We start from the raw sequence: 26916 nt of genomic DNA on the forward strand, positions 1-26916 counted from the left end.
GCTCTACACACGTCCTGGCAAAACTATCTATACGACCGGTATAACCGGAAGTAGCAAATAGATGAAATAATTTTCATTAAATAGTTCACACTTCAGACCCCTTATCAAATTTTCAGGATTCAGTTACCTTTAGTTCTCGAGATATTTCTAATTGCCCCTTTATTTGCCTCACCCTGTATATATGTTTCGCAGGTTTCCAAAATTTTATTTATTGATATTTTTATTTTAGTCATGGACATGCAAAGCATTGATAAGTATAAGATATTATTTTATTATATCGAATTTTATGTTTATGTTAATGGAAGGACTGTATCTTCACAATCTAATGTTCTTGAAACTTTTTTCTGATCACCATAGTGTGGCTATTTACTGTGTATTGGGATGGGGTAAGTATTTTTCTGTGCAAGTAAATGAATCTACCGTCAAAGTATTTTTAATTGTGACAGAGAAAATTCTCTATAGGTCGAAGTGCAGAATCCTGGGTAACTATCTCTTGCCTGAGCTTTTTACAAAGGACCCCGCAGAAACTTTATGGGAAATGGCTCTCTGTCAAATGCTTTGAAACTTAGGGTTCTGGTAGTCCTTGATGTGTAGAACAAAATACTCAATAGGCCCCTAGTTCCAAAAAATCATGCTTTTAAGATATAAGCCTCTGAAGTTATATGTATTGTGAGGACGTTTGAGTTGAAATAAATTCCTTTTTTCGAGAATGGGCGACTCTGGAGATAAATCCCGAATCAGCTCGGTTTTTATTTTTAAATTATAATTTTTTGGCATATATAACATACTAGTGACGTCATCCATCTGGGCGTGATGACGCAATCGATGATTTTTTTAAATGAGAATAGGGGTCGTGTGATAGCTCATTCGAAAGATTATTTAAATCTCTATTCACTAATATAAACAATAACATAATTATTTATATAGGGTGCATTTTTTCAGGGTGTTCAGGGGTTTCATAGGGTTCAAATTTTTTTGAATTAAATTAATTGAGACAGAAAGGAGAATGTATGTAACTTATTTAAAAATACATTTTACTGCTGTCAGAAAAGAGAAAAAAATGTTAATTTGAAAAAGAAACTTTGCTTTTCGCTTAAATTAAATGTTCAATCTGCTAAGAGGCAGGTGGGTGGCAGCTTTAATATTGAATTTAAGCGAAAACAATATTTATTTATCAAATAAACATTTTTTTCCGGTTTTCGGAAAACATTAAAATGTATTTCGAACTAAATAAATTATATACATTCTTATTTTGTCTCAATTAATTTAATTAACAAAAAATGAAGGCACTCGTGGGAGTGCCGACAGAAGTGAAAACTTCTTATAGTATATAAATTACGAGCTCAATGCTTTTACCCCATCCTAAAAGAAGTGCTATATCTATATCATATACGATATACGCGATGCCTATGCCCTATGCTATTTATGTATACATACACATAATTTATATATGTACAAAGTTTATTTCAGCGAAGTGATGACGGTCGCAAATTCAATACTTTTTCCCCATCCAAGAAGAGCACAACGTCCCTAAAGAAATTTTCAATTCAAAAATTTATTTCGTCGAAGCGATAACGGTCGCTAATTTAATAATTTTCCCCATCCAAAAAGTGTACAACGTCCCTCAAGAAGTTTTCACTTCAAATATTTATTTCGTCGAAGCGATGATAGTCGCTAATTTAATACTTTTTTACATCGAAAAAGTGCACAACGTCCCTAAATAAGTTTCACTTCAAATATTTATTACGTTGAAGCGATTACGGCCCTAATTCAATATTTTTCCTCCATACAAAAAGTGCACAACTACCCTAAATAAGTTTTCACTTCAAAAATTTATTTCGTCGAAGCGATGACGGTCGCTAATTTAATAATTTTTCCTTATCCAAAAAGTGCACAACGTCCCTCAAGAAGTTTTCACTTCAAAAATTTATTTCGTCGAAGCGATGACGGTCGCTAATTTAATACTTTTTTCCATCGAAAAAGTGCACAACGTCCCTAAAGAAGTTTCACTTCAAATATTTATTTCGTCGAAGCTATGGATGACAGTCCCTAATTCAATACTTTTCCCCCATCCAAAATGTACACAAGATCCCTAAAGAAGTTTCACTTCAAATATTTATTTCGTCGAAGTGATGACGGTCCCTAATTTAGTAATTTATCCCCATCCAAAAAGTGAACAACGTCTCTAAAGAAATTTTTGACTTCAAAAATTTATTTCGTCGAAGCGATGAAGGTCGCTAATTTAATATTTTTCCTCATCCAAAAAGTGCACAACGTCCCTCAAGAAGTTTCCACTTCAAAAATTGATTTCATCGAAACGATGACGATCGCTAATTTAATACTTTTTTCCATCGAAAAAGTGCACAACGTCCCTAAAGAAGTTTCACTTCAAATATTTATTTCGTTGAAGCGATGACGGTCCCTAATTCAATATTTTCCCCCATCCAAAAAGTACACAACGTCCCTCAAAAAGTTTTCACTTTACAAATTTATTTCATTGAAGCGATGACGGTCGATAATTTAATACTTTTTTCCATCCAAAAAGAGCACAACGTCCCTAAAGAAGTTTTCACTTCAAATGTTTATTTCGTCGAAGCGATGACGGTCGCTTATTTATTACTTTCTCTCCATCCAATTTTAATAATTTTTCCCCATCCAAAAAGTGCACAACGTCCCTAATGAAGTTTTCACTTTAAAAATTTATTTCGCCGAAGCGATGACGGTCGCTAATTCAATACTTCTTCCCCATCTAAAAAGTGCACAACGTACCCAAAAGAAGTTTTCACTTTAAAAATTTATTTCGCCAAAGCAATGACGGTCGCGATGACGTTCGCTAATTCAATACGTTTTCCCTATCTAAAAAGTGCACAACGTCCCTAAAGAAATTTTCACTTCAAAAATTTATTTCGTCGGAACGATGACGGTCGCTAATTCAATATTTTTCCCCATCCAAAAAGTGCACAACGACCCTCAAGAAGTTTTCACTTCTGTGGCCAATGACGGTGGCCAATTTAATACTTTTTCCCATCCAAAAAGTGCACAACGTCCCTAAAGAAGTTTTCACTTTAATACATATACGTACAAAATTTATGTCTCCGAAGAGATGACGGTCGCGATGACGGTCGCGAAATAAATCCTTTTTCCCTATCGAAAAATCGGTTTTACATTTATTTTAAATTTAAATAATTCTATACAATTTATGTATAGATACACATAATATAGATACGTACAAAATTTATTTCGTCGAATAGATGACGGTCGCTATGACGGTCGCGAAATAAATCTTTTTCCCCATCCTAAAATAGGTTTTCCATTTATTTTAAATTTAAATACTTTTATACAATTTATTTATACATACAAATAATATATATATAGCATAAGTGATGACGGTCGCAATGACGGTCGCGATGATGGTCGCGATGACGGTCGCGAATTCAATGCTTTTTCCCCTATCCAAAAATCGCACAACGTCCCTAAAAAAGTTTTCACTTCAAAAAATTTTTTGGGCTCCTTGTATAAATAATTATGTTAATCTTTATATTAGTGAATAGAGAATTGAGTAACCTTTCGAATGAGCTTTTTTGTGACAAAGAGAGGGCAAAGGGGACAAAGAGAGGGAAAACAGTGCAACAGATGAAGGAAATGGCAAGAGAAAGGAAGGCGTGGAAGAAATGGGTAAAAGATGGATAGGTGATACCAAAGTCCGACGCTCCTATAGGGCATAAAGACAACAAGAAGAAGAAGAAGAAGAAGAAGAAGAAGAAATTATAATTTTTTGGCATATACATTATACTAGTGACGTCATCCATTTGGGCGTAATGACGCAATCGATGATTTTTTAAATGAGAATAGGGGCCGTGTGATAGCTCATTCGAAAGGTTGTTCAATTCTCTATTCACTAGTATCAATATTAACATAATTATTTATACAAGGTGCCCAAAAAAAAATTTAATTAAATTAATTGAGACAAAAAGAGAATGCATATAATTTATTTATTTCTAAATACATTTTAATGTTGTCCGAAAACAGGAAAAAATGTTTATTTGATAAATAAATATTGTTTTCGCTTAAATTCAATATTAAAGCTGCCACCCACCTGTCTCTTAGCAGTTTGAACGTTTAATTAAGCGAAAAGCAAAGTTTATTTTTCAAATTAACATTTTTTTCTCTTTTCTGACAGCAGTAAAACGTATTTTGCATTAAATAAGTTACATACATACTTCTTTCTGTCTCAATTAATTTAATTCAAAAAATTTTTGTTGCAACCTGTATAAATAATTATGTCAATGTTTATATTAGTTATTAGTGAATAGAGATTAAAATAACCTTTCGAATGAGCTATCACACGACCCCTATTCTCATTTAAAAAAATCATCGATTGCTTCATCACGCCCAGCTGGATGACGTCACTAGTATATTATATATGCCAAAAAATTATAATTTAAAAATAAAAATCGACCTGTTTCGGGATTTATCTCCAGAGTCGCCAATTCTCGAGAAAATGAATTTATTCCAACTCAAACGTCCTCACTGTACATACGGTGCGGTGGAATAAGTATTGCCCCCTCCTGTTAACTTGTTTATTTTAAGAATTTAAGCAAAACGCTCGGACAGGTCGATTTTTAAACTAACCATAGTATATTATAGCATCAACGTTTCGAACTTTACGCTATCCCTCTTCAGGCGACAGGCAGAATTTTGATTTTTTTAAATGGTAAAGTACATCATGTGACATATCATTTAACAGCTTTTAAAATACTGATTTCAAAAATGTATAATACTTTAATCCTTTTTGAGATCGCAGGCCCAAAATTTCGTTCGAACTCTTTTTAAACGCATTTATTTTTTTTTTCGAATTCTGAGAAAACTAATAAGTATTTTTGAAAAATTTAAACGCAGAATGAAAGATTAGATTATTACCGAGGGCTGACAGTTCCTTAGAATAAACAAAAAGTTTCTTTTGAATGATATATTTGAAATTAAAAATCACACTAAATTTTCTCTTTTTTCCACCACTGACTTATTAAAATAAACATTGTAGGAGTTCTCAGAGACTTTGGACCATCGAGAATACTGTAATATTTCATTCTGCGTTTAAATTTTTCAAAAATATTCATCGGTTTTTTCAGGATTCGAAAAAAATGATTGCATTTAGAAAGAATTCGACCGAAATTTTTCGCCTACGCTCTCAAACAAGATTAAAGTATTATACATTTTTGAACTCAGTATTTTAATAGCTTTTAAATGAGGTGTCACATGATGTACTTTCCTATTTAAAAAAATCAAAGTTAGGGCTGTCATCTGAAGAGGGATCGCGTAAAGTTCAAAACGTTGATGCTATAATATACTACGGTTAGTTTAAAAATCGACCTGTCCGAGCGTTTTGCTTATATTCTTAAAATAAACAAGTTAACAGGGGGGGGCAACACTTATTCCACCGCACTGTATAACTTCAGAAGCTTATATCTTAAAACCATGATTTTTTGGAGCTAGGGCCCATTGAGTCTTCTACACATCAAGGACTACCAGAACCCAAAGTTTCAGAGCGTTTGACAGAGAACCATTTTCCATAAGGTTTCTGCGGGTTCCTTTAAGAAGACACAGACCGATAAAAATTCCTTATTTCATTTTACTCATATTTGAGCACTTTAAGGATGCAGAATTCTGTTGGAATTTTATCTAGATAAGCGGGATGGTAATGGATGTATATTGTAGATACTCCCATGTCCGCTATTTATCAGCCTGTGTCTTTATAAATTTGTAAAAAGCTCAGGCAACAGATAGTTGCCAAGGATTCTGCACTCCGACCTACAGGGTGATTGATTAGTGAGTGGGGTAAAGCTCAATAGATCCGCTGTAGTAATAGATAGCAATAAAAGTTAATAACAAAAATGGTAGCCATCTTTGAGCTTCACATTACAAAATTAGTTAGAATGTTACAGGGTGTTCGATAACACAGTGGCAGACCAAACTTATGTTTTTTTTTAAATGGAACACACTATATTTTATTTTAAATTGGAAATCCTGTTAACTTCTCCATTACAAAAATATGAAGGTTTGTTATGTTATATAGGGTATTTACAAAGTTATAACCAATTTTATATGAAATTCGTAACAAGTTCTACTCCCTGTATAAATAAAAATAAGCAGAACAGCAACGGTTTATTAATGCCATATTTTTTTACGTATTGTCAAAATTTTCAAGAATGATTGATATTGCTAATTTTCTTTATATCAAATACAGGGTGAGTCAAAACGCAAGTACATTATTTTCTCAGTAATTTTAAATAGAACACCTTGAAATTTTATATTAAATTTTATATCACTGTTGAAAAGTACCATTACCGTACTTTAATTTTTAGATGACATTCCCTATGTCTAAATTTATTAGTTTTCGAGATATTTTCATTTTTCAATGGACCAGTAGCATGGCCACCCAAATCACCAGAATTCAATAAACTGGACTGATTTTTTTGGGGTTATGTTACATAGGCGCCCATACACACGGGCAGGGGGGGGCCGTGCCCCCCCCTAGCTTTTCGGGAAAGAAAAAAATTAAATTTATATTACATAAACGTATTTTTGTCAAAACAATATTGGATAATTTTGAGAGATAAATTGGAAACAACATATTTATTAATAAAAAAAATTCACATATTGGGTACCTAGTTATTAATAGTTTAACAGAAAATCTTTGTGTCTGCGACAGTGGTCTGTATGGAATGTGCATAATATACATTTCCCTCAATCACGGTATGCTACTAACGAAAACATTGAAAGAGATTAGAGGCGTGGGAAACATATACACTGTAATTGACACCCAAAATTACAAATTAAATGAATCATTTATAATACTGCAAAAAAACCATATCAGCAAGAAATCCGATCTCTGATCGATAATCACTAATGAGCCATTTGTCTTTAACAACTGGTATAAAATAGTAATTATATTTTATATTTTGAAAAAATTCATACTGAAAAATAATTTTTAAAATTTATTGAGCATAGTCAAATTTTAGTTTGCAAAAGTATTTTTTTAGTACATAAGTAGATTATTTTTAAAGTGTTCATTATGATGAACAGAACAATTTTATTTAAATTAAAAACAGGCGATCTTTCATGATGAATGAGTGTTATATACAGGGTGTCCCAAAAGTAGCGGAAAGGCCGAATAATTCGCGATATGAACATCGGATCGAAAAACTGAAAAATACATGTTCAATAATTTTCAAAAATCTATGCGATGACACTAAACAAGTCCACCACTTCAACCCCTGGGTGTGGAGCGGGGGGTAAATTTTAAAATCTTAAATGGAACCCCTAATTTTTGTTGCAGATTTGGATTTTCCTTGTAAAAATAAGCAAATTTTATTCGAGCCATTTTGCGAATTGTGGATAGATAGCGCTATAATCGGAAAAAACGGTATATCGTGATACCACAGCAAAATTATAGAAACGGTCTAATATCTCGAGAAATATACTTCCAAATAAAAACTAAAAAACACGTGTTTAATATTTTTCAAAAATCTATAGAATGACACCAAACAGGATTTTTCATTCCACACTCCGGAGGTGGGGTGAAAGTTAACTTTAAAATCTTAAATAGGAACCCCCGTTTTTTCTTGCAGATTGAGTTTCCTCCTAAAAAAATAAGTAACATTTATTCGAACTTTTTTAGAATTGTTGACTTGACGGATGGCGCTATATTCGTAAAATGCGATTTATTTGCGCCATCTATCAACAATTCTAAAAATGTTTGGAATATGTGTGCCTTATTTTTCATAAGGATTCTATATCTGCAAAAATAAAGGGGGCTCCTTTTTAAGATTTTAAAGTAAAAACTTGGTTCGACACATACTCATGGTTAGTCTGCTCGCCAAAGTTGAAGGGAAGGCTTTGCAAGCATTGTATTCTTTTCAAATGGGTTTTAAAGAGAGGCCCAACTTTTGTGGTACCCATGACATTTCCATTTAAAAACTTGGTCTAGTGTTTAAATGTATGAATAATTCCTCACAACAGGGTTCAAACTAGGTTTTTTAGGTGGTTTAAACTACAGTAGACTCCCTCTATAACGAGAACTGAAATGGTGAATTAATTATCTCGTTATAAGCGGATCTCGTTATATCAAACAATAATAATAATGAAATTTTTTGATGCCTCTTACGTAGTTTATTATGTGTCGATGGTCAACCTGAACAGTGAACAATGAGACTTCCCCGCCATAGATTGTAAATTTCCTATAGTATTCAGTATCGGTCGATAAACAGGCAGATGTTTATTACAGGTGGCCGAGTTTATTATAGCACTGGCCTCGATAATAAGACAGACGTTGGGCATTTCTATGTACAGGTAGTTGGGGCATTTATTTATTTATGACCATTACAACGCTAAAAACAGGTAAAGACAAGTATTCTTCGATTTAATTTTTCCTCGTTATAACCAAATATGTCTCGTTATAGAGCGTTATAGTTCAATAGGGATTTCATGGGACACCTAATGTACCTCGTTATAAGCGAAACCTCGTTATATCCGTGTTCGTTATAGAGAGAGTCTACTGTATATATTGTCATCCGAAATATACAAAATGTAATGTGCAACATCTTCACGTTTGGCCCCCCCCCCTAAAAATTTTTATATGGGCGCCCTTGTTATGTTAATAATGAAGTTTATAAAATACCTCCAACAAGGGATGAGATGAAAAATAGAATACAAAGTGTATTTCGATGTGTTAATTTACAAATGCTTCGTAGAGTAAGTAGCTCATTCAATGATCGTTTTTAGGCGTGCATATAAATGTGTTACGATTAAATATTAAAAATATTTTATTAAAAGTAGCTTCTTATTTTTTCAAACATGTTTTTTGCAAAATGTATTACTGTCAAATTATTTTTCGTTCTTTATTTGTTACATTGTTAGATTTACATACAAAATTAGTGTTTAACTGTCTTCACAAAATGTTGTATTTTGTCTTTGAATGTTTTTTTTTGTAAAATTTATTACTAATTTTCTTTCTTTATTTGTTACATTTGCATAAAAAATTAGTTTTAAATTGTTTCAAAAATCTTGCATGTTGTGGTTGTATTTTTTTGTAAAATGTATTATTAATAAATTATTTTTATTTTTTATTTGCTACATTGTTATATTGATTACCAGATTGATAATCAGTAATCGTCAATTGTCAATTCAGTCATGGCTTACTTAAAATTTAGATAAATTTAGACACCTAAAATAATTGGCTCTGAAAAATGAAAATATCTCGAAAACTAATAATTTTGGACATAGGGCATGTTATATAAAAATTAAAGTACGGTAATGTTACTTTTAAGCTATTAAAGAAAACTATTTAAACTATTAAGAAATGTGACCAATGTACATATTTGGGGGTAAAACTGACAAAGACAGGACGAAGTGATGAAGCCATAAAAGACAGAATAACCAAAGGAAAACAAGTTATAGGTGCGTTGAATTCAGTATTATGGAAAAAAAATATAAGACCGGAAACGAAAAAACGAATATATAATACCATATTAAAACCAGTAATCGTCTATGGCTCAGAAGTGTGGCAGTTATCACAAAAACTTAAAGGTAACCTATTGGCAGTTGAAATGGATTTTTGGAGGAGAGCAGCGGGAAAGTCTAGATTAGAACATGTGAAAAATGAGGACATCAGGAGACAAATGAAAGTACAAAGATCAATTATAGAAGACATCGAAAAACAACAACTAATATGGTACGGACATGTTAGACGTATGGGCGAAGAAAGACTACCCAAAAAGATATTAGAATGGGTACCACCAGAGAAAAGAAAACGAGGACGACCACCAACAACATGGATCCAAGGAATCTCAAAAGCAATGTCAGCAAGAAATCTATCTGAAGAAGACTGGCAGAATAGACAGGCTTGGCGAACGGGAACCCAAAGGCGTATTACGCTGTGAACGGGATATATATATATAATGTTACTTTTCAATAATGATATAAAATACAGGGTGTTCCATTTAACATTACTGAGAAAATAATGTACTTGCGTTTTGACTCACCCTGTATTGGATATAAAGAAAATTAGCAATGTCAATAATGCTTGAAAATTTTGACAATAAATAAAAAATATGGCAATAATAAACTATTGATGTTGTGCTTATTTTTATTTATACAGCGAGTTGAACTTGTTACGATTTTCATACACAATTGGTTATAACTTTGTAAATACCCTGTATAACATAACAAACCTTTATATTTTTGTGATGGATAAGTTAACAGGATTTCGAATATAAAATAAAATATAGGGTGTTCCATTTAAAAAAACATAAGTTAAAAACAACCTGTAACATTCTAACTAATTTTGTAATATGAAGCTCAAAGTTGGCTACAATTTTTTTTATTAAGGTGAAACAGTAGCGATCAACAGGTAGCGAAAACGCGTTCCAAGATTGCGGCTGTAATTTTGAATATTTTTTCGAGATATTTGGCACACGTATTCGTAATATACTAAAGAATGGCGGTACAGAGCCCAATTTGAAAAATATATTAATATGTGGAAATTACTCTGTAATTAAATACAATATTAAAAAAACGAGCCTGTACCGCCATTAAGAAGAACAAAAAAATACACTTTCTTCAAATAAACTTTTTTATCCGATGCCTAGATTTTGTGTCATTTTGGAACTACTAAAATTACTAAAATTTTTAATACAAAATCTAGTCATCGGATAAAAAAGTTTATTTGAAGAAATTGTATTTTTTTGTTCTTCTTAATGGCGGTACAGGCTCGTTTTTTTAATATTGTATTTAATTACAGAGTAATTTCCACATATTAATATATTTTTCAAATTGGGCTCTGTACCGCCATTCTTTATTACATTACGAATACGTGTGCCAAATATCTCGAAAAAATATTCAAAATTACAGCCGCAATCTTGAAACGCGTTTTTGCTACCTGTTGATCGCTACTGTTTCCTCTTAACTTTTATTGCCATCTATTACTATAGCAGATCTATTGAGCTTTACCCCACTAATCAATCACCCTGTATACTTAGAGAATTTTCTCTGTCTCTAAAAAGATGTCGCTAACGCGTCCGTATGCATCTCATATTTTATTAATATGCATACTTCGACAGCTTGGATTGAGTTCGCTTCGGGATATACCACAGGCGGCTCTGAAGACGTTGAACAGCAGATACATTGGTCAACCGATGCGATGGTGGTGGCCTCGAATCGAATTTAATCTAAAGCTGTCTTTCTCTATTTTTAATTTATTTGCAGGATTACCATTTGTTTTTGTAATTCCATGGATAACCTTAAGAGTATTATATGAGGATCTCATGTGTTGGACAAGGAAAGATATTACTTATATTTCATTATTTATAGATTTGCCGATACATATTACAGTTGTGGTAGGTGTCTTTTTACTAACTAAACTTTTTATTAGTATACTTTACCCAACTTCAATAGGGCTTTGCATCGATTGTCATTTGTTTCGAGCTTCTGTCATATGTTGTATACTCTGTGTATAATTATTAATATACAGGGATTATACGCCATTATGATAGAAACTCAAACAAATAACTGTGAATGAAACGCCCTATTAAAACTATATGGTGCATGTGCCAGTGGCGGATTTAGACATTAGCGTTAGAGGGGAAATTTTCCAATGAAACACTACCACCTAACCAAAAGACATAAAAAAAGATAAACCCAAACATTATACAAGACGTAAATAAAAACATTAAGTTCCCTTAATTTTCCCAAACAGCGGCTTTATTCAGTTGAATTTGTGTGTCTGTGGTTTAAGTTTGATTCAACAATGATTCAACAATCAACAATTTTTTCTTAATTTTGAACCTTGTTAGGTTTGAAAATTTCCTCATTTTCCCTCCCTGTAGATCCGCCACTGGCATGTGAACATACAATATAATATTCACGTTTTTACTTTTATATCGCACAGTATCGTATTCATTGTTCCAATTGACTTTGGATAATAGACCAGGACGCATCTGTAAAAATATTAGTGCATTTGGACGTTGAGAGGTGACTCAAATTTTTTTGCAGAAATTGCTTGAAAATAAATCAAATAATAATATTTGAGTTATCCTCCCTTTCAAAAAGGTCCAGAACATTGTTTAAATAATCAAAATATCAAAAAATAAAGGAAAAATTCGATTTTTTCTTGGTTTTTTAATTATAACTTTAAAAGTATTAATTTCCGAGAAAAGTTGTACTCACATAAAAGTTGCGTAATTAAATTTTCTACAACATAGAATTGATCAAAAATTTAAAAAATAGTCACCCCTGTTGCAAAATAGCAATAATTGCGAAAAAACCATACAAAAACAAGCATTCGCATTTTACATTTTTCAACCATTTATGCTACACTTAGGACCTTCATATTTCACCCAGAAAAACTTTATGATACAGTAAAACAAGACTGTAAATTTCATTAAGATCTGTTAAATAGATTTTGCAAAATAAATTTTGCAATCCAGCTTTCGCAAAAAAAATTCATTTTTTCAAAATGTTAGAGGACTGAAAATAAAGCAGATAGCAAGTTGAATTTTTTTTTGCGTATAGAAGTGCACTGTAGATTTCATTTTCAATTTTGCAAAATTAAAATCGATTAACACCACGGCGTCAGGAATTTTTTTAAATTAACATTAATTATTGGTGCTACGCGCAGGACAGCGGATAGTTTGCTCTGATTGGGCATTCCAATGACCTTTGATAATAATTGATACATTTAAATATTTATTACATTTCCATATAAATAAATAAATTTGTTTATTGCAAAATAAAAACACATACTCTATCCTTTGAAATATCACTTTTACTAGCAAAAACTTTCTTTGTTCATATATTTTAACTTAGAGAATAAAAGTTTATTATTTTTAAACATATGCAATTGTTTAAACAATATTTCATAAACAATAATAAAATTAGTTTGATATTTGTGGAATTAAAATATTAAAATACAACAAAATATAGAGTAAGAAAATAATATATTAGATAAAGATTAGAACAAATTTTGGTGGAAATCAACTTGTGTGAATCGAACACCGCTGTCCTGCGCGTAGCACCAAAAATTAATGTTTATTTAAAAAATTTCCTGACGCCGTGGTAATTAATCGATTTTAATTTTGCAAATTGCAAATGAAAGGTACAGTACACTTCTATAAGCAAAAAAATTTCATCTCGCTATCTGCTTTATTTTCAGTCCTGTAACATTTTGAAAAAATGAATTTTTTTTGCGAAAGCTGGATTGCAAAATTTATTTTGCAAAATGTATTAAACCGATCTTAATGAAATTTACATTATTGTTTTACTGTATCATAAAGTTTTTCTGGGTGAAATATGAAGGTGTGGCGTAAATGGTTGAAAAACGTAAAATGCGAATACGTGTTTTTGTATGGTTTTTTCGCAATTATTGCTATTTTGCAACAAGGGTGATTATTTTATAAATTTGTAACCAATTCTATATTGTAGGAAATTTAATTACGCAACTTTTATGTTAGTACAACTTTTCTCGGAAATAAACACTTTTAAAGTTATAATCAAAAAACGAAGAAAAAAATCGAATTTTCCTTCATTTTTTGACATTTTGATTATTTAAACAATGTTCCGGACCTTTTTGAGAGGGAGGATAACTCAAATATTATTATTTGATTTATTTTTAAGCAATTACTGCAAAATAAATTTGAGTCACCTCTCAACGTCTATCTCAAAACAGATGCGCCCTGGACTATAAAGTATAGTCACAGTTTAATTCAAGTAACTAATTTAATTTTATTTCTTTTCAGATAAATTTTATATTGTTTCTTATAATCGTAAGGGTTCTTACGGCTAAATTAAATAACATTTGTTTACAACAAAGAAAATTTAAATACAGGTTAGTATTGCACATGATAAAACCTACTTATATATTTAATCACTTCTTTCGTGGTCTCCCTCTTCTTATCTTCAGTTGCTCCCTGCTTGCAATACTTTTAGGATGATCCTTTCTTTTGATATTCGTTAAACATGTTCCAACCATCTAATTCCCTCTGCCCTGATTTTCTGCGTTATTTTGGGCCTCTTATACATCTGCATTAACTCCAGGTTTGTTCTTTTGCGCCGTTTCCCGTTAGCCTCGTTTATACTACCAAAACTTTTCTCAAGATTTTCCTCCCCCAAATCTCTAGCTCTTGCCTTCTTTCTGATTCATTGTCCAAGATCCACATGCATACAACATCGTTGCATTGGTCTCACTATTGTTTAATAAGTTCTAATATTGGCTGCCCTGGATCCGTTATTTGGCTTCTGCATCTCTTTTAATGATTCTACTGCTTTGTTACCTTTCAACAACCATTTATCTATTTCTCTTCCTTCGTCTCCTTTATTGGTAACATTGGTCAACAATAGAAAAAAATTTTTGAGTCTGTTATTTAGTAAATATTTTCTGTTTGTATAAATCGAAAACTAAGCAGAAACTCAATAAATAATAAATAAAGTTTGCTTTTATACCTTTAGATAATGAAAAATAAATATACGGTGTTTTGGCAGACTCAAAATTCTTGTTGACCAGTGTAATTATTATGGTCCGAGAGCTGTGAGACATTTTTGAGTAGGAATTTTAGGCAACCTGAAATTTTTTCAGGTGACTCTTGCATGATAGCCTAATACAAAAATGCCGGTCTGACTGGAGGGTAGCGGTTATTTTGCTGAAAAATCCCCCTCAAAGTTAAAAAAGGGTAAATATTGTTATTACAAAAAATATCATTGCCGTGACTTTAAACTAAATTTAAATATTCAAATATAAAGAAAATAAACAGGCCAGTCGATTTGAGAGCCATTTTAACTCTGCAAGATGCTTGCATGGGCGCCCCAGGATTATTTTCAGGGGGTGGATCTGAACTTCAGAAGATTTCATCTGAATCTGTACATACTATTAACGAGTATAAAATATACAACTATACATGCATAGCTATGTACATGCCTTCCGGACAGGGAGGTGCAATTGATATTTTGACAGGGTATTTTTTAATATTAAAAATAAATATTCTAAAAAAGACAGGTTTTTCTTTGGAGAAAGTTTCCAACTGCCAGGTGATTAAACAAATTACGCGTGCATGTAAATGAAAAGCGCTATAGGTAAACAGTAATGTGAGAGAGAGCGTATACCGGTAGCTGTTTGCGTCCTCTGTTGTAGCAGAGCGAGTCCGTTCGCTCGAAAAAAATCACGTGACCTGGCGATACCCATGTTGTGCCTAGAAACGTTAGAGTAATTATTATATATTATAGTTTTTTAAATAACTTTTATTAATTAAAGGAAAATAATACGTACTATATAATATATTTTTCGATAACACCACATCTCAAAAATGGCAAGTTTTTTTCAGATGCGCCCGTGATTGTCCAGGCTTCGACTCCGTATAAAAGGACAGAGAATACGTAGCAACTCAATTAATTAATCACTAATTCATTTTTAATTAAATCTAAATATATATTACAACTATTTACAGATCATGTAGAAGAGGAATCTGAATCTCGAGGGGAGTCTGACGAAGAAGAAGAGAATGAATATTTAAGCTTAGATGAGGAGTTTGAAGAAGAAGTACAAGATTCGGACACATAATTTAGTTTATAGTTTTTTAATTTTCCACCTATATAATTATAATAATAAATTTGTCTTTTTCATCATATTTGCAAAATCTATTGTATAGTATATATTATTTTCCTTTAATTAGTAAAAAGTTACTTAAGAAACTATAATATAATAATTACTCTAACGTTTCGAGGTACAACAACATGGGTATCGCCAGGTCACGTGATTTTTCTCGAGCGCACGGACTCGCTCAGCTACAATATAGGACGCAAACAGCTATCGATATACCTACGCTCTTTCTCACACTGCTGCTTACCTATAACGCTTTTCATTTACCTACATGCACGCGTAATTTGTTTAATCACCTGGCAGTTGGAAAATTTCACCAAAAAAACCTGTCTTTTTTAGAATATTTTTTAATAATAAAAAATACCCTGTCAAAATAACAATTGCACATCCCTGTCCGGAAGGAATGTACATAGCTATGCTTGTATAGTTGTATATTTTATAGTCGTTAATAGTATGTACAGATTCAGATGAAATCTTCTGAAGTTCAGATGCACCCCCTGAAAATAATCCTGGGGCGCCCATGCAAGTATCTTGCAGAGTTAAAATCGCCCTCAAATCGGCTGGCCTGTTTATTTTCTTTATATTTGAATATTTAAATTTACTTTAAAGTCACTTCAATGATATTTTTTGTAATAACAATGTTTACCCTTTTTTAACTTTGGGAGGGATTTTTGGGGAAAATAACCGCTACCCACCAGCCAGACCGGAATTTTTGTATTAGGCTATCATAAAAGAGTCACCTGAAAAAATTTCAGGTTGCCTAAAATACCTACTCAAAAATGTCTCACAGCTCTTATGCTATTATTCCAAGGTATACTCAAATTCTTTTACCTTCTCAAATTTATAGGTACTCCTCCCAGTCGTCCTTAGATTGATCCATTTATTTTCTTCTGCATTTTCCCCTCTCATTTCCATATACTTACTTGATTTTTTCTTGATTTATAGTCAAACCATATTTTCTAGCTTCTTTAAATTTTGTGAACATTTTTCGAAATTCTGTTCTTAAACATGTCAGAAATACCAAGTCATCTGCGAAACCTATGCACTGTTGTCTTTTGTTGAGAATCATGCCGCTTGTCTGGATCTTGGCTCTTATAATGATATTTCTAGCACTAGGTTGAATAAGTCTGTTCAGGGCCGGCGATAACGGGCCTGCATGGGATGCACTGCAGGCGGCCGCCCCTATTTGGGGGGCGCCAAACTGAGCTTTTTTTTCTGCTGGTGCTATACAAAATACTAATTAAAAAACCGAGGGCGCCTATGCTAGTGTTGCAGGCAGGCGTCTTATACCCTAGTGCCGGTACTGAGTCTATTGACAGGGTGTCTCCCTTTATCCTCTATTGACGATAAACTGATTTGAAAGACTTCCTTCTATCATGACTTTATTGAGTGTATTAGTTAGCGTCATTTTAATTAATATGCTTGAATATTTAATGATTTAGTTTATAAACCGAGTTGCTAATTGCTGTCCGTAATGTGAGGACTGAGCAACCTACAACCTACGTGTTGTGTGGGGAACCCTGTGATGCCTGATGCTATATCTAGAATAATAATTTTAACCATCACTTTTAATTTAACCTAATGGAAATCGATTATAATTGTTGTACCTACAACACTTAATAGGGTTTTGCCCATATATTTGGTGCTTTGGCATATTTTAAACCAATTAACAGCACTAATGATGACCTTTTTAGATCGAAAACGTTCTCTGATGTAGCCCTTTAAGGGATTTCTTAATAAATATGTACCTTTTAAAAATAATTTTACTAATTTTTTTGTGATAAATTGTGTACAGTCAGATACACTAAATATAATCAGTTATTTAAATATAATTTAGCTTTTTGAAATTTCCTAAATACCTTTATTTTTATGAAAAAAATTAAAATCGTACGGCCCTGACTCTTTATCTTCTTAGATACCCGTCTTCCACGTGCCATTCCAACTTTCTCAAATCATTACCGTAGAAGCATGCCTCAGACCATCTGCAACAGTATGGGACAACGCCAACAGTAAAACCGGCAAAATTTGAAAAATGTGCCACCGATTCTAGGAACAAAATTCATCCTACCTTGAGGCATGCCGCGGGCTCCGCGCAACGGAATAGGAATAGCCGAACGGCCTCAGGCTCCGCGGAACGGAATGGGAATAGCCGAACTGAAATGACTAAATAGTTCAAGCACAAGTCTATTGCAGATCATAGCTTTCTATGTACACGCGGTATATTCGAATGGATTATTATATTTTAGAAGTTTATGGATATGCAATTAAAACTGTTCATTTTAAATCATTATTCATCATCACCTAAAATATTGTTCTGAAGCTATTTCTTTGTGGCATTTATGTAATTTATTATTCTAAATGAGAAATAAGATTGTACAATTTAACTTAAAAAATTATTTTATTAACGTTTCCACTTCCACATCAAACGTTTACATACAAAAGTAGTTTTTCTATGGATGCTATACAATGTGCAACTTCTCTCACTACTTACATTCAAAACGAACAATTTCTCAGACTGTGAGATAAGTCGGCCATTGCAGTGAGGAATATTTTTTCTCACGGGTTTCATACGTAGAATCGCGGTTTCCATGGTAACATGCACAATACAAACACAAATATGTTTGTCAAATAAAATGTGTCAAATCAAAACTTACCAGGAATTACCTTTCAAAATTGTTTAAATATAACTGGTAACTATAATTTTAAATCAATAAAAGTATATAAATATTAAGAATATTAAATACTTACATATGTGTATAATGTGTATTTTATTTCAATTTTGGCATATAATCTACATCAAAGCACCTAAATTATTTAATTTTGAAGTTTTAACTCTTGACAAAAACGCATACAAAGAAAAAGTACAGTGTACAACACGTGAGAAAACGACATATTTCTCCCTCGCTTGATTTGCGGCACTTGCCTCGTACCTCGGCTCGTGGCAACAAACTTCTACGCTCGTGAGAAATATGTCGTTCTTCTCTCTTGTTGTACAATATACTATTTTAAGTGTTTCAAAAATGTTGTATTTTGTGTTTGTGTTTTTTATGTAAAATATATAACTACATAATAAATTATTTTTCTTTATTTATTTGTTACATTTACATAAAAAAAGTGGTTTTTAAGTGTTTCAAAAATGTTGTATGATGTGGTTGTGTTTTTTTTGTAAAATTTTTTTGAACATACTTATTCAAATAAGAGTGAGCAAAAGATTTAAGCGAATAATATTGCAACATGATTCCCACAGCCTTAGCTCATTCCCCATATCTTCCACGATTTTTGAAAAAACGCACACTCTTGTTATGTAGAATTTGAAGTTTTCAATATGAAATTGGAATTCAAAATAACTCTGCACTGAGGCTGAAAGCATTTGAGTCGATCGCATTCACTGGAAAAGTTTTAGAGAACTAATCGACAGCAAATGTTTCTTGAGGATTTTTTGTACGGAATTCTTTGTGGGGATATTTTGATTAAAAAATTTTTGTAGATAATTTGTCCGGGATTTTTTGTGTGGATTTTTTGTCCGGGGATTATTTGTCTGGGTATTTCTTGTCCAGGGATAATTTATGAGGATTTTTTGTCCGGGATTATTGGTCCTAGCGTTATGATGTCACAAAATCTACCTTCTGGCCATTAAAGAGAAGCTAACCATATTAGTAAAATCCCTCAGGTGTAGTGTGCCTCACCACCTTATACTATCACGAGCCGCCCCTGCTCTGGTGTATTTTTGGTCGCTGATTCGAATGCAACTAGTCGCGATTACTCAAAATAGGTTCTTATTTTGTTAATAACAAAATATCTATCTACAGCAAGTTTGTAGTCTTTTTCATAGTATTTTTATACGCTAAATCGATTTAGCTAAATCGATACACGTAGCTAACATGTCAAACAAAACAAGTGATATTGTGCCGATGTCTGCTTTTACCCTGGGGGTGAGTTTCACCCCTTTTCGGGGGTAAAAAAAGAATCCTTTAAAATAAGTCCGGAAGTGGATAAACTGATTAATTCTAAGCAACTTTTGCTCTATACAGTTTTTTCATTAAGTCAATACTTTTCGAGTTATTTGGTTTGTTTGTTGAAAAATCAACATATTCACTCGCAAATAACTCAAAAAATATTGACTTAGTGAAAAAACTCTATAGAACAAGAGTTAGTTTGAATTAATCAGTTTATCCAATTCCGGACTTATTTTAAAGGTTTATTTTTTCACCCCCGAAACGGAGTGAAACTCATCCCCGGGGTAAAAGCACACATCGGCACAATATCACTTATTTTGTTTGACATGTTAGCTACGTGCATGCCAAATTTCATGTCATTCCAAGTGGTTTTTTAAAATTTAGAGTAAAAACCGTGAGTAAACGTACTATAAACCGTTATTTTTGCAATAATTTATTAATAACAAAGTCTGAACGTGGTTTAAGCTATCACGACTAGTGACAATCGATTTAGCGTATAAAAATAAGTACTATGAAAAAGACTTCGAGCATTATTTTGTTAATAACAAAATAAGAACACATTTTGAGTAATCGCGACTAGTCGTATTCGATTCAGCGACCAAAAATACACCAGAGAAGACCTTAACACTGTCAATTTATTTACAGGGCTCCTAATAATTCCTGAAAAACACCTAATTTTACCATAATTTGTTAATAACAATTAAATTCACCACATTTGGTCTTCCAGACCACTTCCATTGGATTCAGCGACCCAAAAAACCTATAATACCACCATCAAATCGCGGCGAGCTAAAAGTGCCCACGGGACCCCCTATGTTGCAACTGGACTAATAATTGTGACATCTTATTTTTAATAATATTCTCTGAATTTTCTCCTACTGATGATAAAAGTTTATTGATGTAACACAGTCCCAGTCATTCTAATTTCATCATCATCACGTAGCGCTACAACCCTGGGTGGGTCCTGGCTGACTGTACAACTTTCTTCCAATTTGTTCGATCTTCCATCAACCTAGGGTCAAATGGGATGTTCATTTTTCGGAGATCTGCTTGGATGTTATCTCTCCATCGCATTCTGGGACGTCCGAGTGGTATTTTGCCTGTAGAAATCTCCTCCCATTACAAATCTCTCGTTATGAAGTCTGTGCACGTGGCCTGCCCATCTTAGTCGCTGTGATTTAATTTCTTGGACAATATCGGTGTCATTGTAGAGTTCTTTTAATTCGAAGTTGGTTCTGATCCTATACTGATTTGTGTTAATGTCGTGGTGAGGTCCGAAAATTGTTCTAAGTATTTTTCGTTCAAAACGTCTGAGCTTTTCTTCGTTTGATTTGGTCATGGTCCACCTTTCGCAACCATATGTTAATACAGGTCTGACGATGGATTTATAGATTTTGATCTTGGAACTTCTTGTATGATTTTTGATTTTATAAGCTTATCCAGTGCGAATAGACAGCGATTTGCTGATTGGATTATGTCTTTTATTTCTTCAGTAACATCGTTGTCAGCTGTGATTACGGCCCCCAGATACTTAAACCGTTGTACTCTTTCGAAATTGAAGGTGTTGACCGTCACATTTTGTCCTATCCTGTAGCAAGCAAGCAATTTGATTCAACCCGACCTGTGGGATCTGTCCACCCTATCGAAAAAGTACATTCGGGTGTAACAATTCATTGGAGCGAGGTGTTTTGACCCGAGTATGAACAGGGATCACCCCACCTCGCTCCAATGCCCCAGGCCATCCCTTTCCCCCCCATAGCACGCTGATGCGCGATGGGGGCACAACTATCGTAGCCAAGTGCTCTTCACAATGGAATCCTGGGTAATAAGATTCCATGTGGTACCCTAATCGAATGCAAAAAACTAGGCCAGCGTGAAGCGCTCTGTGCCTTTATCTTCTTACTTACTTATCCGCGGAAACTAAAATTGCTTGCTTGGGCCCCAAGTCATTGTACCGAGCCCCATTGAGCTCTGTCCAATGACTTGTTGCTCGAGTTTTTTTTGAGTGTTTTTTGGTTTTTTATATTTTTTTGGGGGCTTACGCCTTTTTTGTATTTTATATATTTTTTTGGGGGCTTACGCCCTTCTGTAATTTTCTATTACTGTCTTACCTTGAGGTGATCGTGGTATTGAACCTACGTGTGTTACGTTATCTTCGGCACTTGTTGTTTTCGAGCTACGAACCGTTCACTGTTTTCACTATTTTTCCCATTTCACAATATTTGCTGTTTTGGACGTTTGTGCTTCCATCGGTGGAACGCATCGTACCCTAGCATCTCTCGCAGTATGTGACTTGGGTGGTGCTCCAGTTCCGCGAATTTGACCCTTGCCTTGTCTGTCATCATTTCGGTGACTCTCACCTGTTGAAGTTCTCTGAACAGGAATCTTTCTGCTACGTATCTTGGGACTCTGGCTGCTTCTCTTAAGCTGCTGTTATGGACCGCTTGTATCTTCTTTTTGTGGGTGTTACATACTTGGCCCCATGCGAGAGATGCGTATGTTAATACCGGTAATATTATGCTGTTTATTAATCTTAACCTTGTTTTTAGTCTTAGTTTACTTTTTCTGCCTGTGAGTCCTCTTAATGTTGCTCTCGCTATGTTGGCCTTCTGGACTGTGGCTTCTACATGTTTTTGGAAGGTTAATCCTTTGTCCATGATGACACCTAGGTATTTAGCTTCATTTTTCCACTCGATGGGGGTGTTCTGCACTGTCAGCTGTTCTTCTGGCTGTTGTCTTCCCTTCTTGTATAGTACCGCTTGCGTCTTTTCTGAGTTGATGGCTATCTTCCATTTTATACTCCATTCCTCGATGTCTTCTAACGCTGTTTGCAGGTTGGTCACTGCTATTTCTACATTTCTGTGTTTGGCCGCTATCGCTGTATCATCGGCGTAGAGGCTCATTAGGGTCCCTGGTGTTCTAGGTACGTCAGCGGTGTATATTGTGTACAGCAGAGGTGACAGGACCGCTCCCTGTGGCACTCCAGCTTCCGGGCTCCCGAGCTCGGACAGGACTTGTCCTATCCGAACCCTGAAACTCCGGTCGCCCAAGTACGAAGAGATCAGTCTCGTCATCGCCCCGCTGTACCCATATCCTCGCATTTTATAAATGAGCCCCTTATGCCATACTCTGTCGAAAGCTTTGCTTACGTCCAGGAATGCCGCTCCAGTGTACTGCTTATCATTGAAACCAGCTGCTATGTACTCAGTTAGTCTGAGTACTTGTAGCTCACTGGAGTGCTCTGCTCTGAATCGAAATTGAGCTTCAGGGATTATCTGTAATCTATTTGTTTCCGCTTGCAGTCTGCTGAGGATGATTCTTTCCACTATCTTGCTGATAGCTGGGAGTAAGCTGATTGGCCTGTAGTTCTGCGGGAACGTGTGGTTTTTGCCAGGTTTTGGGATCATGATGACATGGGCCTCTTTCCATCTGTTTGGGAATCTTTTATATCTGAGTATAGCGTTCACTATGTTTGTAAAATACACTATAGCTTTTCTGGGAAGGTATTTCAGAGCTCTATTTGATATTTGGTCTAGACCAGGCGCTTTTCTCGGAGAACTGTTTCTTATATGTTCGTTAATTTCTTCCGGTGATGTTGGGGGAATAATGTCTTCCGGATCCTCTGGTACCTCTTCTTGCTCTTCTACTTCTTCCAAGAAGTCATCGTCTTCGTCTACATGGAAGTTTAGCCTGCATTCACTTTCGAGTGTGGACCTCATCGCCTCAGCTTTTTCTTCTATGGAGTATACTATGCCGTTTACTCCGTGTAATGGGGGGATGGGTTTTCTATCGCTTTTTAGCATTTTCTGAAGCTTCCAGACGTTTTTCATGTTTGAGTCTGTTTCTTCCATCTCTTGTACGTAGTTTTCCCATTTTTTGCTGCGGTGTAGTCGAAGAGCCGTCTTCACCTCTCTATTTAGTGTATTTGCCCAGGTTTTGTCTACTCTGTTTCTCGTTCTTCTGGCTATTTGCTTCGCTCTGTTCTTTTCCCTTATAAGATCTTTTATTTCTTGTGTTATGTCTTTGAACCTTCCCGTGTGGATCTCGACTTCTTCTTCCGTTGTGCTGTTTCTGATTGCTTCTTGTATGATGTTTTCTAATTCTAGGACTTTTTCTTCTATTTGTTCTGGGTCGGTTAGAATTGGTACTATATTTATTCTTTCACTAACTAATCTTTTGTAATTTGTCCACTTTATTTTCTTTTTAGTTCTCTTCGGTTTGTTTGTTTCTTCCCATGTTCCTATTTCTAGTAGAATGGGGTTGTGATCTGTGGTTCCTTCATTTAGTGTGATTAATTCTGTTTGGAGTCCTAGGTTTTTAGCAACAACGATGTCTATGTGGGTGGGAAGTCCATTTCCTGGGAAGTGTGTTGGATCTTCTGGGCCCATTGCCACTGTATCTTCGTTGTTTTCTATGTAACTGTTTAATAATCTTCCGTTTCGGTTCGTAGCTCTATCATTCCAGTTGGGGGATCTTGCATTAAGGTCTCCTATTATTATTGATGGTTCTGGGATGTTTAGGAACGCCTCTAGATCTTCGTCCATTAATGGGTCTTGCGGTCTTACGTAGGCTGATGTTATTCTGACTGCGCCTTGCCTCATTTTCACTTCTACCGTTGTTGCCTCCATGTTTACTAGTGGTGGAGTCGTGAATCTTGTGTGTTTAATTCCCTTCTTGACTAGTATGGCCGTTCCTCCTGATCTTCTTGTGTGGTCGTTCCTGTAAACATCGTACCCAGGAAACTTTAGGTTGAAGTTGTTTGTGAGCTTGGTTTCCTGTATTGCTACGATGTCCATCTCGTATCTATTGACGAGTTCATCTAGGATGTTTTGGTTGGTTGAAATACCGCCTGGATTCCAGGAACCTATCCTCAAGTATCCCCTTTCTGTCACCATTACTTCTGTGCCTCCCTGGTGCCCAATATCACCTCTCTGACTACCCTAGTCACTATTCTGACTATGTAGTCTTCGTCTGGGATCGCTGTGGTGTTTTGCGCGTTTTGTGTGGCCTGGGCGTAGGAAACCCCGGCTGCTTGTGGTCGTCTTTGTTGTTGTGCTTGTTGGTGTTGTGGCCTCCTTGGCGGTGGTCTTCCCCATATTGGGCACCTAGGGCATCCTCTGTAGCTGGCTGGATGGCTGCCTTTGCAGTTTGCGCAAGTTGCTTTGACATCTCTGACACGTTTGCACTCTTTTGTTTGGTGGTCTTCACCGCACTTAACACACTTTGGGTCTTTGTGGCAAGCGTTTTGGGCGTGATGGAAGCCCTGGCAGTTAAAGCACTGCGTTGGTCCGTTTGCCTTTCGTAGGTCCTCTACCACGACCTTCATATGGCACAGGTTGGTTATCCGCTTTGCACCCTCAACGTCTTCGTGGTCCAGAGTCAGGACGAACATCGGAAGCTGTCTCTTGGGACCGGCTCTGGTGGACATGTTTTTCGCCGAATGGCAGACAATGTTATATTGTGCTGCCATTTCGTCTTTTATTGTCTCTTCTGTGGTGTTCGTTGGTAACCCTCTTAAAACCACTCTGGGTTTTCTATCCTCGTCTAACGGGAAGGCTATCCATTGTAGCCTTTTGGTTTTGTCTTTTGCGTCGTATGCTTTTGCATAGTCTTCCACTATCCTGACCATGCTTCTGTAATCTTCGGGGCTTTTTGCTTGAATGAGGGTTTCCCTACCGCTCCTGGAGATTTTGTTTATCGTGATTATTTTTTTCTTTTGGGCGATGCTGAGGATGGCCCCTGTCTCGCTCACGCTCTGTAATTTTATTACAGGCGGTTTTCGGTGATGTGTTACCTGTTGTTCAGGCAACACAGCGGTGTCTTCGTCTTCGTTTGTTTCCATCCGACTTTCTGACTCTGAGACACTGGGACGTCTCGGGGCAGGCGTGTCGCCACCTGCGCTCGTAGCTGGATGGATTGGGGAAACTGATCCTTGGGGCAGGTTGGGGGTGTCTTGCATCTGGGGAGACTTTGCCCTCATAGCGTTGCCTGCTTGGAGTTCCCATGCCGTCGCCTCTTCCTTTGAAATCGGTGATTTCAGCGCTGGGAAATCTTCTTTGTTTTTTGGTTTAGCTTCGTTTCGGATATTTTTTAATCTCTCTTCAGCAGTTGGTTTTTGCTTTTTATCTTCAGGGCTTGGCTGTGGCTTCTTCACTTCAGAGGCTGGCTGTGGCTTCGGTTTAATCTGCTGTAGCTGTTGTTGCATCTGTTCCATGAGTTTTCTTGTTTCTTTCTGTTATGTCAACAGGTCGTCCAATCGGTTTGTCATCTTCCGGAGTTCAGCTCTTAGTCGCTCGTTTTCTTCTTCTTTCTTTGCCATTTGTTCTTCGGCATTTAGAAACCTGGCCCTCATCGTTTCTATTATTTCTTCTAGGATTGCTACTTTGTCTCTCGGTTCATCTTCGCTCTCGGATTTTGATGTCCGTGCTCTTTTGGTCGTACCTCTGCCTGCCTCATCGGGAACTTCTTCCTCCATGGCCTCTACTTCCGAGCTTTCCTTTTCTTTCTTGTCGCTCTCTTTCTTTTTCTCCTCTTTCTTTTTTTTTGACTTTTCCTTCTTTATCTCGCTCTTGGGGAGTTTAAAACCATCGGTTTTTGCGTTCTCGTCCACGGACGAGTATCCATCATTTTCTTCCGAACTTAATCTCTGAAACACGTTTGAACCCACTTTACGTGTGTCCTCATAAGTTGGCGGGGTAGGCGCCATGGAACGGGGGGGTGATCGAGATCTAGCTCGATTCATCTGGGGTTTGGGGACGGATTTATCTAATTTTGATGAAGCCTTTTTGTCTGCCGACTGGCCCGACACCACGTCGGCTTCAGGGTTGGCTCCCTGCACAAAGGCGCGGTTGTTCACGTACTCAGACAGAACTGAGTACGGGATCCTCTTGCTGTTCTCGTTCTACTGACCTAGGGGCCGGGGCTGCCCGATGTAGATTCCAAAGAACTACACCTTGCAGTGTCGATACCCTTACGGAGGCACAGTAGAAATCCCGTGACGGGCTCAAGTAGAGCCCGTCTTGCTTTTTCCGCTAACCGTTGTCTAGCTACGGCGTCTCAGAGAATCCAATAAAATCAAATTCCCTAAGTTTCACCGCATCCAGTCAATCGGCCTTTGCCTCTCCTTCTCGCCTCGGAGAGTGAGTATCGCTCAACTGGTGTTGCGCTTACATCCGCAACTGGACTGTCCTATCCTGTCTATTCGTGTCGTTCTATTTATACACATATATTTCGTCTTCTCCTCATTAATCCTCATCCCTACTTCGCTTGTTGCTCCTTCCACCTTGTTGAAAATGGATTTGTGGGTAGTATGGAGTC

The 26916-nt window shown here is 35.5% G+C and overlaps 1 protein-coding gene across 2 annotated transcripts in view; it reads left to right on the forward strand.

Moving 5' to 3' along the window:
- Positions 1–26916, forward strand: part of LOC126881974 (parathyroid hormone/parathyroid hormone-related peptide receptor-like) — a 65632-nt gene that overhangs the window by 35143 nt on the left and 3573 nt on the right. For both annotated transcript variants that reach the window (XM_050646721.1, XM_050646722.1), the window contains exons 4-6: positions 230–386; positions 11263–11393; positions 13791–13879. In XM_050646721.1, the coding sequence (XP_050502678.1) occupies positions 230–386; positions 11263–11393; positions 13791–13879 (377 nt within the window). The remainder of the gene's footprint in view (positions 1–229; positions 387–11262; positions 11394–13790; positions 13880–26916) is intronic.

Source organism: Diabrotica virgifera, chromosome 3 (genome assembly GCF_917563875.1).
Source record: "Diabrotica virgifera virgifera chromosome 3, PGI_DIABVI_V3a".
Classification (NCBI taxonomy): domain Eukaryota; kingdom Metazoa; phylum Arthropoda; class Insecta; order Coleoptera; family Chrysomelidae; genus Diabrotica; species Diabrotica virgifera.